The following is a 15,245-nucleotide window of genomic DNA, read 5'->3' on the forward strand; positions in this document are numbered from 1 at the left end:
GCGTGGGGGTTTAAAACGATAATGTGAGGACCGACACAGCCTTTCTCTTTTCCTTCAGAGTGAGCAATGCTGGGGGATTGAAGAATCAAACATTTGTGCAAAGCTTATTGAGGAAAAGAAGCCTCTGCCTTCTTTCTCTCCCTACTTTTTTCTCTAAAAAGAACTTTTTAAAAAAATTGTAAATATTTTGTTTGTATCTGGGTTTTGGTTGCTTGTAGACATCAGCTCCTGGCTCCCCCCTTGGCAGCTTTCCAGCCGCTTTCTCCACCTTTCCTCCCACAGGTAGCTGTGATGGGGGTAGATCGGTGTTCAGGCTGTTCATTACTGTGATTGTAAATTAGATGCATATTGAGCCTTCTCATATATTACATTGATATTTATCTGTACGAACTTTTGTGTTACTAAAGATACTGTTTTTGATTTGCTTTGTTTTTTTGTGTATATATTATAGGTAATCTAACGCTTGGCTTTTCACCCTGTGTTTGCCTCTTCCCTGGATATATTTAGTTGTTTTCTTTAGTTGTGTTCTTTAAGTTTTGTGTTTCCAAAGAAGTCTCTGTTGGAGTCCTCTGACCTGTTCTAGCAGGAGGCTGCTCTCTGCTTTGTCAGCTATCACCCTGTGTTGGAATCCTTTTTGTTGTATTCATGTAAGTTTTTCTTGATTTATTCTCTTATGGTAAAACCCATTCTGCTACAGATCCCCCCTCTCTTCCCGTCCCCCGCAAAACAAAAACTGTAACAGTTTGTTGGGAGATGCATTTCTGAGAAGGCTTTTCCTAATGTCTTGCCTGGACAGGGAATTTCATATTTGAATTTTTTGGCCTCTAATATTTCTGTACTTCTTCTTTGTCTTTTAGCTTCTGGGGCAGTGGGAGTAAAGCTGTGTGGCACGTGTGCCTCAGCAGGCTGTTTGTTATCATGGAAAGGTCTAAAAGGTTCGCCACTGTTCCATTGTTACTAAGGGCCTGAAACCATTCTGGTACTTGGATCTTGTTAATTTAACTGTTTGAAAAACCTGTCAGGTCTTTTTATTTAAACTTTAAAAAAATTTTTTTTTCCTGATGGACGTCTGATATAAGACCTTTAAAACTGGAAATATACATTCTGGTTTTCTGAAAAATTTGAGGTTTGCTTTCTCCTGTGTGTGTTTGATACTGGAGACTGAACCCAGGACCTTCAAACTGCACTGTATCCCCAACTTTTCTATTTTAAATTTTTTGGGGGGTGTTTGTTTGTTCGTTTGTTTGTTTTGAGACAGGTTCTTGCTAAGTCATGAAGTCTCCCAGGCGGGGCTTGAACTTCCGCCTTCCTGTCTCAGCCACGCAGAGTGCTGGCTTACAGATGTGTGCCACCATGCCTGTATGACTTAGTTTTCTTCCTTTCAGAAACTTTTTTCATTGTGGTACTGATCTTCATAGATTGTCATTTCATTTTCTTACCTTTTCTCTGATATTTTTACATTTCTTTCTTCTGGTTTTTGGGTGGTTTCTTCAACTTCGTCTTACAGCACTACTATAGAAGTCTCCATTTCTGCCCTCATCTGTTTTTCAGTTTGGTTATTGAGGTATTATTTAATCTATCCTCTTTTGGTATAGGTCTGTCTTCTGTGATGTGTGATACGTACAACTTAGGTTGCAGAATGTATTTGACACCGTCTTCAGCCCATGAGTCAGGCAGACCTCAGCAAGGTCTCCTGCTCTGGATCTGACAGAACTTCACACCAGGTGTCAGCCAGGACTAAGGTTTCATCTGCCATCTGGGATCTTTAGTTTCCCTTATTGGCAGAATTAATTTCCTTGCAGTTATGGAACTGAAAGTCTTAGCTTGTAGCTAAACTAAGACTGCCTCTTTCTTTAGGCAGTCGAAAATGTGGTTTTTACTAAGATTAGCAGAAAAGTCTTTTCTCTAACTTCTGTGTCTATTCTCTAAACAACCCCCCCCCCCAGCAAACCTTGGCTGCTTAGACACCTCATACAATTTCTTTATTGATTAATTTAAGTTCATCTGCTTTTGTCACATATGTGACATTTGTTACTATAAGGCATTTCTTACATATGTGAAATCCCTTATCATTTACCATATATTAGCTGGAATATCAGATATTAAAACGTTTTGGTTCTTGGCTCACTTTAAGATGGAAACATTTAGCCAGGTGTGGTGATGCACATCTATATCCCAGCACTCAGTGGCTGAGGTAGGAGAGTTCAAACTCAACCTGGGTAGGTTAGTGAGACTATCTCAAAATTTAGAAAAGAAAGAGTGCTAGGGACAGGGCCCAGTGGTCCTATAAAAAGGAGAGACATTTGGAAGTTGTAGCTGCATTATTAGATGTGTCATGGAACATAATCTGGTAGGCGATTGACTCGTGCCACCTTTCATGACACTGACTTTTGATCCCTCTTTTGGGCTGGTGAGTTCCTCCAGTGAAGATCTAGTCTCCAACCTAGAGCTTGGGAGCCTGGCTGCAGCCTGTTAGGAGTAAGGAAGAGGAAAGGGGTGAGTGACACTCAAGATGTCAGTATTCATTTGGTCTCTGTGTCACCGTGGGTCTCCACCCTCATCCTTTCCTGTTGTCTTTGTCTAGAGACTTCAGTTTTACTTTCTCTGGAGAGGAAAACTGTTATTTTCTGCCAGGGAGGGGAATGGATGGGGGCAACTTCCCCCTCTCTTGGTTAAATGGAGGTAGGAGGGACCTTGGAAGGGTGGTGGCTCCCAGCCTCGTAGGCAGGCTTTAAAAAGATCCCTAGCTTCAGCCCCAGAGTCATTTCATGCCACCAGTTGCAGAGCCTTATGGGGAGTTTTACTTACTAAATCAGATTGTGTTTTGGCTTCTTCCACTACTGGTTTAGGATTTGGCTTTTTTAGGATAGGCTACATTGTAGCAGCTGTCTATCCATTTTTTACAAGCCAAAAATGTGTTGCTTTTCCCTATTAGGTTCACACCCCACCCCCCAGGTTTGTTTCTTTTTTAAAAAAGAGTTATATTGGCATTCTAGTGGTGTTTCCAAAGAGCCTGAGGGAAATATGTGTTTAGTGCATCATTCTTTAATGGGAAGGTAAACAATCTCTTAAATAGTGCCAAACACAATCCCTGCTAACATTTGTTGGGACTTACTGTCTGCAAAATCCTATGATAAAAAATGCATGTGTTTTTTTGGGGGTGGCAGTGGTACCAGAATCAAACTCCATACCTCACGCTTGCCAGGCCTGGCCCCAAAACTGCATGTGCTGTCTCACTTTCCTTAATCTGTCCAGTGTTTCTGTATGAGTGTGGGAACTATTGTTTCCTGTGTTTCGATAAGGAAATTGAGATTTAGAGACATTACCTGGCTTATAGTCACATAGCTGGGACGCTCACAGGCTTGTGTTTCAGTGCTCTTCTTCTGCCTTAGCCTGTCCTGTCTGCCCTCCTACCCTGGGGCAAAACTCCCCGCTTTCTTCAGTGTTTAGCTCAGTGACTGTTCCTCCCACTCGGGATGCTGGGTGTGGCTGTGGTTATTACCTCCTTGTCTCATTCCTCATCTTTGCCTCGTATACTCGGTGTCACCTCACATCTGTCCTTGCCTCTTTACCCCACTGTCACCCCTGCTGTAGGCTAGCCCATGCTCCACGCGCTTCTCATTGGCCTGGTACAATGGCTTTAGTTTGCTGGCTCGCGTTTCAGCCTCCTCCCTTCGCTGTTCTGCAATCTGTTCTCCATACTGCTGCTAATGTGCTCTTTTCAAAATGCAAGCATATCTGACCTGAGATTCCCTTACCAAAAATGGCCTTTCGTTGGTTTTAGGAGAAAGATCAACATCCTTGGCAGGGCCAGCAGAGCTGCTCTGCATGATGTGGCCTGTGCCTGCCTCTCTTCCAGCAGTGCTTCCTGATTTCTGAGCTGAAGATACACTGGCAGTGTGTCGGGACCTCAGCTAGAGTGGGCACCATTCCTCTCTGGCCTGCATTCTCTCTCTGGACAAGCTCCATCTTTCCTTCTTAATTAACTCCTAATCATTCTTCAGATCTCAACTCAAATGTCAGTTCATCAGAGAAGCTTCCCTAGCCCTAAGATTAGGTTACATCCATCCTGCTATTTTAGTGCTTTTATAGATTGTATTTTGTACTTTTCCTTGGTAGTATAATTTTCATTTATGCATTTGATTATCTGTGTGTTCTTTTTCCCACTTGATGGTTAGCACAGGAGCTATTTCTATTTTAGTTACAAGAGTATCCACAACAGTATCTGTCAACAGTGTTTTATAGTTGGAATGTGCTCATTTCCAACCTGAAGGAATGAACAGGCCCTGAGGAAATAACAGCCACAGAGGAATGAGCTTCTAAAGGGCTTGGCTTGGTGGAGGAACTCTTCTGTTCTTACACTGTGACCATAGTATTTAGATCTTCGCATTTCATTAGGCAACACCTTGCAGATTGAAGATGTAAGTATGAGGGGCAGAAGAGACAGGACACTCACTATTTCTGTGTCTGTTTATCTTCAGACAGATGAGCAACCATTCACTGGAGGGAGAGACTGGGAAGGACGGACCCCCTCTCCCCCCCACTCCACACTGTTGTCTGCTTCTCACTGTTGAGAGTGATGGATGTAGTTGTTTTATTTGTTTGTTTTTATTTTTGTTTTTTGGTTTTTTTTTTTTTGGTATCGGGGTTCAAACTCACAACCTGGTGCTTGTCAGGCAGGCAATTATGCTGCTGAGCTAAATCCCTGGCCCCGAGTGCAGTTATTTTGATGGGGTGATTGTAGAAGATGCAGCATAGCATTGAGCTCCCAGCTAATTCAGCCCAGATTCAATAATGGTTATCTTCTTCTTCTGCCTTTTTTGCTACACTGGGGCTATTTGCAAGGAAGGGCGAAAGCATTCCTGTAAACTTGCATCTTGAGTACTTTGTTGATTTTTGAAAACATAATCAGACTTGACTTTTTTTCACACCTCTCCAAAATTAAGGAGCAATCTCAGAGTGTAGTAGCTGAGGAAAATCTAGAGGCAGGTTGTGGCATTACCCAGGTGCATTCTCTTGGAGATGAGCTGTTTTCTAAGTTTTCCTTTGCCCTCTATCATACCCGACAGCACCAGTGGTGACAATTGGAATAGAATCCTTTAGCACCTCAGTTTTCTTTGTTATTAGTAACTTGTTGCTATTTTCAGAAGTGTTGCTATTTTCAGAATATCATTCATAATTAAACCCAAATTTTAATAAAAAGTATCTTTTCTCAAAGAAACTGAAGCATAGCATGTCTCTATAAGAGCAAAAAGTTAGTTTTCTTTTTGTCTTTACAAAATGAATACAAAGATGTTGTACAAAAACATCCCCATGCCAGGCCTCCCACTCCAGCAGGCTAAGGCAGGAGGATCAAAGTTTAAGTCTAACCAGGACAAATTAGCCACTTAACAAGACCCCACCTCCAAATTAAAGAAAGGATTGTATCTCATTGCAAAGACCTTGGATTTAATCCCCAGTACAGGGTGGGAGGTACCCATTGCTACCTATACATTAACCTGTAGAGTTGCACTTCCTGTCTTTCCAGTTCAGAGTAATAAGAAAAAAAATAGAGAAAGACAGAGGGTAGAATGGAGTTGAGAAGGGAGGATACTTGACTCACTGACTTCTGTCTTAGTTACTTTTTGCTCTCGCTGAGACAAAATATCTGATGCCCAGAGTTAGGAAAGGAAAGGTTTATTTCTTACAGTTTTTGGAGGTTTCAGTCTATACTCAGTTGGCTCCAAGGTAGGGTGGCATGGCGGGGCTGCAGTTATGGCAGAACTACAAGTCGGAAACCGGCAAGAGAGAGAGACACGACTTCTTCCTGCCATTACCTTGTATGCTGGCTGCACCCCTATGTGGGTGTAGCACTGACACCATCAATCCAAGCTAGACAATGAACCAATCACAAATGCATAATAGAAAGGCATGAGGCCTGGGGCCACCGACATAAACCATGACACTGACTTTAAACTTACGTTGTGTAAAAATTTTCTGAATTTGCTGATGTTCTTTATTTCCAGTGGATGGCCCATAGCAGAATTTCTTGAGCAGGCTCTTCACTAATCCTCCTTCCCTTTCTTTTATCTTGCTTCCCTGATCCTCTTTCTAACTGCTTCTCTGAGTTTATCTTAGAGAATTTTGTTTCTCAGCCATATTGAATTTGGATTAGTTTACTGAAGTCATTGTAATCATTGCAGTTGTGCCCTCTATACAAAAGGCCACTCTCCTTTCTAACCAAGTCTTGTTTCATGGCCTGTACGCAAATACCCTTCTTTGAGAAACATTACAGAAATCCTCCAGGATAGGTATAAATTCTTGTTATGGTGTACCTTTAACATCTTGTACTTCTGTTAGAACTCAATGTGTATCTTTCACTTTATTTTACTTTATTGGGGGGAGGGGACAGAACCTTCTATATAGTTCAGGCTAGCATTGAACTTGCTATGTATCCCTGGTTGATCTTGAACTCATGGTGATTCTCCTGCCTTAGCCTCACGAGTGCTGGGATTAGAGTTGTGCACCACCATGCGGACTCCCATATTTTCTAAATGTGTTTAATTCACTGTCTCTCTCACTAGTTAGTAACCTTTCTGAAGTTAGGGGCTATATCTAATTTGTTTAGGACTACTGCATCATTCCTTCAAGGCGTTTGGTACAAAAATGCTCAGTGAACCATCTAATGAGTTAATAGGTTAGTAAAACCAGAAGCAGGTCAGATTTTCTAAATATTATTGTAATATAACCTTGAGGCTGATAAAAGAGGATAAGGCATAGTAAGCCTCAGCTTAGGACTTCATTTCAAATTTGTTGGAAAGCTAGGTGTATTTTAACAGGGATGGCATATGCTTTGTCCTAGAGTCTGTTACCTGTGTGCTGTGTAGGGTTAGGAAATGCATATTCAACTTCATGGAACCAACTAAATAAGTTGGTCTGTTAAAGTGTTTTATTTTTAGAAGTTCAAAATTTACTCTGCACCACTGAGGGTAGGGCAGGGGATAGGCTTTAACAAGTCTTGAATTGTTAAATCAGAAAATATTTAAATATCCAATAGAGGATGAGTAGGGCGAATGTTTTCAAGGAGCAAGGGATGACTGTTCTGCAAGATTCCTAGAGGAGACGTAAAGTGTTAACAGAAGTCTTCTATTCAGATCTCGAACCACATGGGGTCCCACTTACATTGCCTGTTCTTAGATGTGAAATTCTACAGCTGTGTTACTTAGAACCAGGTAGTCTGTAGAGTTTGGAAACAATACTGTGTTTACAGGAGATTTAAATAAGACATTAGATATATCATTTATTTATTTAGATGCTGGGTATGGAGCCCAGGGCCTCACATATTCTAGGACAAGCACTTTACCACTGAGCTATATCCCCAGCTCAACAATGCAGTGATTATCTGTTTGTTTTTTTTTTTTTTTTTTGATTATCTGTTTTTTCCTAATCCAGAGAGTTAATTGTATGAGCTTTCTGATTGATTAGTTATACATCCTGAGTAGTACAGAAGCAAATCATTTCTATATCTCTAAGTTATGGATGTTCTTCTCATAGATAGAGGTTCCATTAAAGAGCAGTGTTACTTTAGTAGGGCTTAAACACACACCACCACTACCACCACAACAACCCTGTAGACCAGGATACGACATTAAGGAAGGGCAGAAATTCTCAGGACTGTTTTCAAAGCTTGTTATCCCTTATTTTCTTCTGAAAGCTTCTACATCTTTTTTGGCGTAGAGGCAACATAGAACAGTAGGTATGAATTTCAAGGTTACAGCTAAGCTCACTTATCAACTGAAAGTAGTCACTAGGCTAACCACAGTGTTAATCTGATTTCATGCATCTGTGCCCTAAGGTAGAAGTCCCATTCATAATTTAAAAGCAATGAATAGTTACAGATTCAGACTTGCAAATGTCTCAAGAGATGTCAAAGGATGAATTAAGAAATTTACTGGCTGTTAAAAAATACTTTTGTAGTGTTGGCTAATTTTTGGTTATTGGTTGTAAAATTCTTCCAGGGCTTTCCAGAATTGAGTGCTACCTGAAATTCAGACTGTCAGAGAGTGCTTACAGCCAGCATTGTGTACCCTACCCGGGAAGCACATCGCTTCTCAGAGTTGTTCTCTGACAGCTGGCAATTCCGTCGTGCTTCAGAGGCATAGAGGGCTAGGGCACCGTCCTAGGAAGAGCCTTGAGATAACTGACCTCCCGGCAGCGTAATCTCTTTCTGTAACATTTTACTTGTGCTGTTCTTGACCTTGAAGTACTCTCTACATGGCGCCACAACAAAGGGTTAGTCTTTAATTTATCACTGCTCTGCCTGTCTAACCCTCCTACTTATTTGTATGAACTGAAAATCAAGAGGACCAAAGGAGTCAGGGAGGGGGAATGATTGTGGAATTACATTTGAAGTTGAGATTGTTTGCTCTCTGCTTTTTTAGATGATTGTGCCTTATGAAAATTTCTGCTATCTTTTGTTTCTGCAGCTGAAAACTTTACCCTGAAGTTTTGGAACACAGCACTTTATGTTAACTTTGTTTCTAATGAAAAAAGTTGAGCAGTTTCTTTACAGTCATCGGTACTGGGTCATTGGTGTGAAAACAAAATTAGTTTTGAGGAAAAAAAAATCAAAGAAAGACAATATGCCATAGTGTTGTGGCCACAAATGAATCTAAAATATTAAAATTGTTTTGAAAATTTGAAATCTTTCAAGGTTTTTTTCTCTTATCGTATTCCTAATTGGTGACATTATTTTAAAGGAGCAGTGTAACCTTAGTCTAAAAGGATGGTTATTAACTTCTTTGTATCATTTAAGATAGGCGTGGCTAAAAAAAAAGATAGGTGTGGCTGTATGTAAAAAAACAAACAAACAAAAAGTCAAAATCACCACTATCTACAGAACTAAAAGTAACAGTGACTTGTATAACCTAGATGCTTATTTCTCACTTGGAAGAGGGAAGCCCAGAGAAGCAATGAAGGGTTAGGCTGTTTCCACAGACATCTGGGCCAGACCCACGCTCTCCTCATTCCTTGATGTGAGACCCCACTCTGAGATGGATGCTGGAAACTCATAGTCACTAACAACTTCTGACTGGGTCACCTGACTGCCAGTAGAGATGTATACCTGGTCAGGAGTGTTGCAGCTCAGGCATGCAAATTATCTTTCTAGGCAGGCGAGTTACCACACTTATGAGGTAGGCACACACCTCAGATACTGATAACCTTCCAGTAAGCCACAGTCACTTAGCTTATATGATGTACCTTAGACACCAATGTAAGTCATTTGATGAAAAGATGAACCCCGTTTCTCCGCCATGAGTTAACACCCTTCAAAGCTCAGACTCTACTGCTGGATCCTGTTTCTTAATTTTCTAATAAAACTTACCCAGTCAGAATTTAATCTTTGATCACACAGTATGCTTTTCTTATGCTATGCTTATCATTATGAGATCTACTTTTATAGCCACTAAGAAGATGGAGCTAATAAAGATTGCTCTTTACTGTAAAGAAACTTCCCTGATATGGTTCAGCAGTTCCATGTACATCTTACTCTACTAGCCAAAAGTTAGGCACATGGTCAAGTGTGGTTTCAAGGAACTTTGGGGAAATAGTCTTTTTAGATGGGAAGTAATAGACTTAGCAAAAAACAAACAGAAAATAGGGTCTTTTGTTAGTAAACAATGATGAGTAACAGATTTTGAAATAACTCAGAAAAAATAGTGGTTATAATCTCATCTAGGTTCTCAAAGATTATAAAAATAAGGTACCACTGTATCGTAACCGATTACATTCTCCCTCTCTCCCAACTTCCTTCCTCTTTTCCTTGATGCTTCATTGCCCTCTACCCCTTTTTCCAAAGGCAAGACTAATCATTCCATTTTTTCTCCTTTTAGGACTTTCCACGACATCTCTGAAGATCTGAAATCTTCAGCAGACTGACATGGTTTCCCTGTGGTGATTCTCTAGGAAGTTCCCTCTTGACAGTGAGTGCAGCTCAGCTGGGGCCTTCTGTTCTTGCAGCTGTGCCTGGAAGGCAGAGGCCAGAAAAGGAGAAGATCTTGGCCTTATTACAGAATCCTTGACAAGAGAGAACTTGCTGTGGGCATATTGCATTTTAAAATACAGCTTGAGAGTTCAAATATGTGTTCGCTCACTTAACTATGACTAAGATGGCTTGAAAAGTTTCAGTTTATACACTGGTACCATGGGTTGACATTGTTCCACTTTATATCTGTTATTATGATATGTATTTATAAAGTTATTTTAAGAACTGTAAACTGCTGTTAAAAAGAATATACGATATAATTTTCTTTGCTTTATGAAATGTTTATAGCCTTTTCTATGACACTTTTCAACAGAGTATGTAGTTATGTGAGCAGGAAAAATGAACCCTCTGTCCTTTTAGCACAGTGTGCCATTCCCTCTTTGACAATGAACAAACCTTAGGTGTAAGAGTGGTGTGACTTATTTGATGTTCCCCTGTGTGCTGCAACCAGAGACAAAGTCTGAAGCTTCCCCCTCCACCTCCCTCATGCCTCATTATTACAGTATTGCCAAAATTCTAAACCTTGGCTGACCACATTATAACAAATGATAACAATATGATATTATTCATGCTATCATTAGTTTTTCTTTTTTTTTTTTTTTTTTTTTGTGGTACTGGGGATTGAACTCACAACCTTCCTTATGCCACTGAGCTAAATCCCTGGCCCCATCATTACATTTTTCTTTTCAATATTTTAGGTAAAAATCTCAGGTATAGTGGTACTCTTGATTTGTTCAATGTATCCGTATTATTTGGAGCTCCACCACTTAGGTATTTAATAGTATCTTGTATTTTCTGTAACTATGCACAGTGCCTTGCTCATAGGACTCAAGATGGATGCTTGCTGAATTGAATTGTAACTTGTACAATGTCTCATATATTACACTAACCAACATAATGCTTTACATTTTATGCAGTCCTTTTGTGCTTAGTAGGGCATGACCTCTTCAAATCTACTTTAATGTAGGTGTCTATTCCTTTACAAAGTTTCACACTGGTGGCAAACCCTAGTGTTCAGCAAGAGTCACACATTTAGTGAGATTTGGAAGCTCTGCTATACTTTAGAACATTTGTTCTAAGATTTTACACGGTTTCTCCTATACTGCGAGCTGGAATAGATGTTGCTGTCTGTGTGTAATGAGTGAAAACTTATTGAACAGTTAATGATACCATTGAGACTTAAACCCAGCTCTTTTATATCCTTTCCACTGATCAAAACAGTCAGCAGGCACTTCCTGTGTTCTTAAAGAACCGTGGCGTGGGAAATGTGCTTTAAGAGAACATTTAAAAGTAGAAATAGGCAGATATGGTGGTGTTTGCCTGTAGTCCCAGCACTTGGAAAGCTGAGGCAGGAGGATTGTGGCGAGTGTGAGGCCAGCCTAGGCTACAGAGTGAGTTCAAGGCCAAACTATATAGCAAGACTTGCCAAAAAACAAAAGAACAAAGAAAGAAGCAAAAAGAAGACTAAATAAATAAGATGGGAAGTAATATTTTTCCAAACAGTCTCGTTAAACAGTTAATTATAAGCTTAAATTTATTTTTATGTCACTTAGGAAAAACTCCATTTAGAAAAGGCTATATGATGTCTTTTGACTATTATTATACATTATGCTACATTAAAGTCTTTTATTCATATGAGTCCTTCAACATTTATAATTTATTACTTTGTCAACTGTTCATTTGATCATTAAATAACTTAGTTTCTTCTTCAATCAGTTATTTGGTGATTAATTCATTAACACATTTCTTGAGAGTTTGTTAAACTCCAAGCTCCAAGCCGAAGACTGTACAGGGTGCTGTAAGAGATAACAATATATCAGGCCTCTCTCACCTGAAATCTTAGCCAGATCATGTGTGATACTAAATTTGAGTGTTTTGCATTAAAAGGGTTAAAACAGGAAGTAGGTTTTTGTTAACTACATAGTGGTAAATTTATAGCTATAATTAGCATATAAGAGAAACATTTTACTCAGTGCATTAGTATGCATATACAAATTATGTTTCTTCAAAGTGCTTTAAGCTGTGTAAAGTAAAATTGCAATAAACTAAACTTGAGCTTATGTATGACTGTTGCTGGCCTAAGTATTAGTATGAATGCCAAGTTCTTAGAGGGGAACTGCAAGCCCTGTGAGCGGATAGCAGCAGTGATGTGATACCACCTCGACACAGCAAGAATAGAAGTGCCCCACAGTACCTAGTGCTGATCAGGAAACTTGAACTGTTCCATTGCCTAAGGACTAGGACCCTAGGGACCAGTCTACCAGCTAGGGAGGCCAAAGCCAGAGAGAAGCACCCTGGCATGCATCCACAGGTACTGAATGGTTTTACAGAATGTACATAGGGCATGTTGGGAGATCAGATGGTATGGAAAGTTAGAGACCTAAGCTCAAGATAAACTGCCCTAAACTCTGCATCAGAATTTGACCCAGAAAGAGAAAGTTTCCCTACGGCTGGACAATGCATCAAAGAAGTAGAAGCAGCTTCAGTAAAAACTGAGTACAGAAATGTCATAGTATTTTGCATTCCATAAGTTAAAGATCAGTTCCAAGTTCACACTACTCAGTTGAAAGCTAAATGGTTGGGGGCAGGGTTAAAGCCCAGCACAGGTAAAGCCCTCTTTTCTGAGAGACAGGGTATAGGACTTTCAACATAAATTCCACATTATGTAAGTCCTGCTTAAATTCCACAATGTATTCCTGGAAGGATCTTTGTTAAACTGCCTTTGGTGCCAGTTTTAAATACTAAAATTGAGGTTTCCTAAACTGTCTTTGTGAGAGGCGTTTAACTGCTAGTTTTTCCTCAGGTTCTGAGAGCTAGGGTAGGTTGACTCTTGACTGTGGAAAGACACCCAAGATGGGGTATCTGTATTTGGGAACTGTATAATTAAACAAACTCTGTAGTCTTTGGAAATGGCAGCTATTTATTCTTGTTAAAGTGCTGCTACAGGGCTTGCAAACGAGGGCTTCTGGTTAGCCTTGTAACGTGGACTTTCAAATACTTGAGGCTTTCACTTTCGTCATATTACGGCTTCAGGAGCCTGTCATTGCTGGGCAAGAACTGTTCAGAAATCCAGACCATGAAGAGTTAGTGCATATTAATTTAGGGGAGCTGTCAAAGATTTCAACCTGCAGGTTTATGAGAGTCCCGCAAGACTCTTTCACAGTATTAAAATGGGACTTTGAGTGTATATACCAGAAATAGCTTCCAGCAACATCTTCCCAATGTGCTAATTCTAGTTATAAACAAGTACTTTTTAAAAATCAATTTATCTTTACACATTTTTCCATCATAAATACTTATTTCATTAAATCATTGATTATTGAAAGCCTGGAAAAATACATGTATCTGAAGGCACACAGCAGCTCTTTTAAAGTAATCAAGAGAATTATAAATCAAAATGGTCTATCTAGTAGAGTCATAGAAGTTCTGTGCCTGAATGTACCTTATATATAAATGATCCTGTCATTTTCCAGAGAAGGAAATAAAGTTGTAGGTTACAGGAGCTTGACATACACAGCTAGTTAATAATAGAAGAGTTATAAAATTCATAGGTTGAATGCTTCTTTTCCTTTTTATCCACGTTCAACTTCTCTTTCCCTTTTCTCATAATTGAGCAGCTTTGGGCAAAATGTGTTTCTGACACCAATGATTCTACGAGATGTTAATACATAGAAGAGAAAAAAGTATGTGTGTGTGTGTGTGCGTGCACATGTGCACGTGCACGCATGTGTAGCCTATTGAGGAATGGTGAATTTGTTTCCTTTCCCTGGGACTTCTAAGAGTTTTTAACATATTATGACCCATTGTGAATCTATACTAAGGACAAAAACTGTGGTTTGCTGTAGTGTGCCCCCTTCCTCCTTTTTTCTGAGCGTTTCAAGGGACCATGTCCTTTAGGAAAGACACCTCTTGATCAAGTTTACAACTTTTTTTTTTTTTTTAGGAGAGATATCCCAGTGGAATCACCGAATGGTGAATTTGTTCCTCTGATACCATGCAATCTCTAATAAATTTCACTGTTTAGTTTGATAGTAGCAAGAAAGCATATTTATGGTTCAGAACTATATTTAAAAGTATAGAGGTTCTTTTCTGCCTGTGGTGTGTACAATCATTATTTGTGTTTAATTTGCACATATTTCAAGGATCAATTAATTAATGTGCAAATACCATAGTAATATATTGAGATAAGATTTTAATAATGCTTTTGTATGGCTCTTTAACATTTTCAGATGTCTTTGGGTACAACCCTGCGAGCCTAGGCAGTATTATAAATCATTGCACAGATAAAGCATTAGAGGCTCTGAAAGGGTATTTCTCATCTTTTTTTTAGTGGTTTTTGTTTTTGTTTGGTTTTTCCCTTCTAAATTTATATTACAAAAGAATAGAGCCAGAACTTGGTTGCATGAGTATGATTCCAGATCCAGAGTTCTTTATACCTGGTCTGTTATAGATTTATAAGGTACAGTGAGCCAGGCGTGGTGGCACATGCCTGTAATCCCAGTGCTCACGAAGCTGAGCACTGGGCAAGAGGATTGCCACAAGTTTGAGGCCAGCCTGAACTACAAAATGAAATTCTGTCTCCAAAGGAAAAAAAAGAAAGAAAAGAAAAAACAAAACAAAAACAGAGAAAGGTATGGAAGCAACATCTTTTTGTCTTATGAAATACCAATTCTTTTGTATTATAGTGATCTAAAAGTATTACTTTTACTGTAATTTTCCCAGAGAAAACCCTTCTTTGTTCTTTGGAGTGCCACTTGGTTAAGTGACTGGTGTGTATTTCAAATATCATTTGATTGTGAAATTAATATTGGACAGTGGTTGTAATTATATAATGTTGAAATTGTATAATCTTTGCGTTCTCAGGTAAAGAAGAGACGCTTTGAGTAAGAAAGAATATTTGAATATGACAAATATTTATTACACAACCATTTCTTACCTTTAACTCGCTTTGACAACCTACTGATGTAACTTCTTTGAAAAATGTAGAATATTTATATTTTGAAATAAAGTTTACTAGTGTTGAATGAATCAGTAATTTAAGTCTCTTGTCCTTTGTCTCTTGAGAAATTTTGTCTTTAGCCAAGGTTTCATGGATACATCTGTCTCATAGGTCTTATATACTACCTTTTCCTTTGGCACCAGTGCCTACCATAAATTAGGAAATTTGGTCAAAAGTGAGGAAAGTTTGTCTTGAGTGGATCCCAGGTACCTTAAAAGAGGC

General features: G+C 39.3%; 1 protein-coding gene across 3 annotated transcripts in view; it reads left to right on the plus strand.

The window, feature by feature from the left end:
- Tmem245 (transmembrane protein 245) overlaps nt 1-15,059 on the plus strand; it is a 99,373-nt gene extending 84,314 nt beyond the window's left edge. For all 3 annotated transcript variants that reach the window (XM_063261118.1, XM_063261108.1, XM_063261114.1), the window contains one exon: nt 9,873-15,059. In XM_063261118.1, the coding sequence (XP_063117188.1) occupies nt 9,873-9,918 (46 nt within the window). In that variant the 3' untranslated portion in view covers nt 9,919-15,059. The remainder of the gene's footprint in view (nt 1-9,872) is intronic.
- Nucleotides 15,060-15,245: the final 186 nt, after the last annotated feature.

This window comes from Cavia porcellus, unplaced genomic scaffold, assembly GCF_034190915.1.
Source record: "Cavia porcellus strain 051 isolate PalLab524CR breed Dunkin Hartley unplaced genomic scaffold, mCavPor4.1 scaffold_1, whole genome shotgun sequence".
NCBI lineage: Eukaryota > Metazoa > Chordata > Mammalia > Rodentia > Caviidae > Cavia > Cavia porcellus.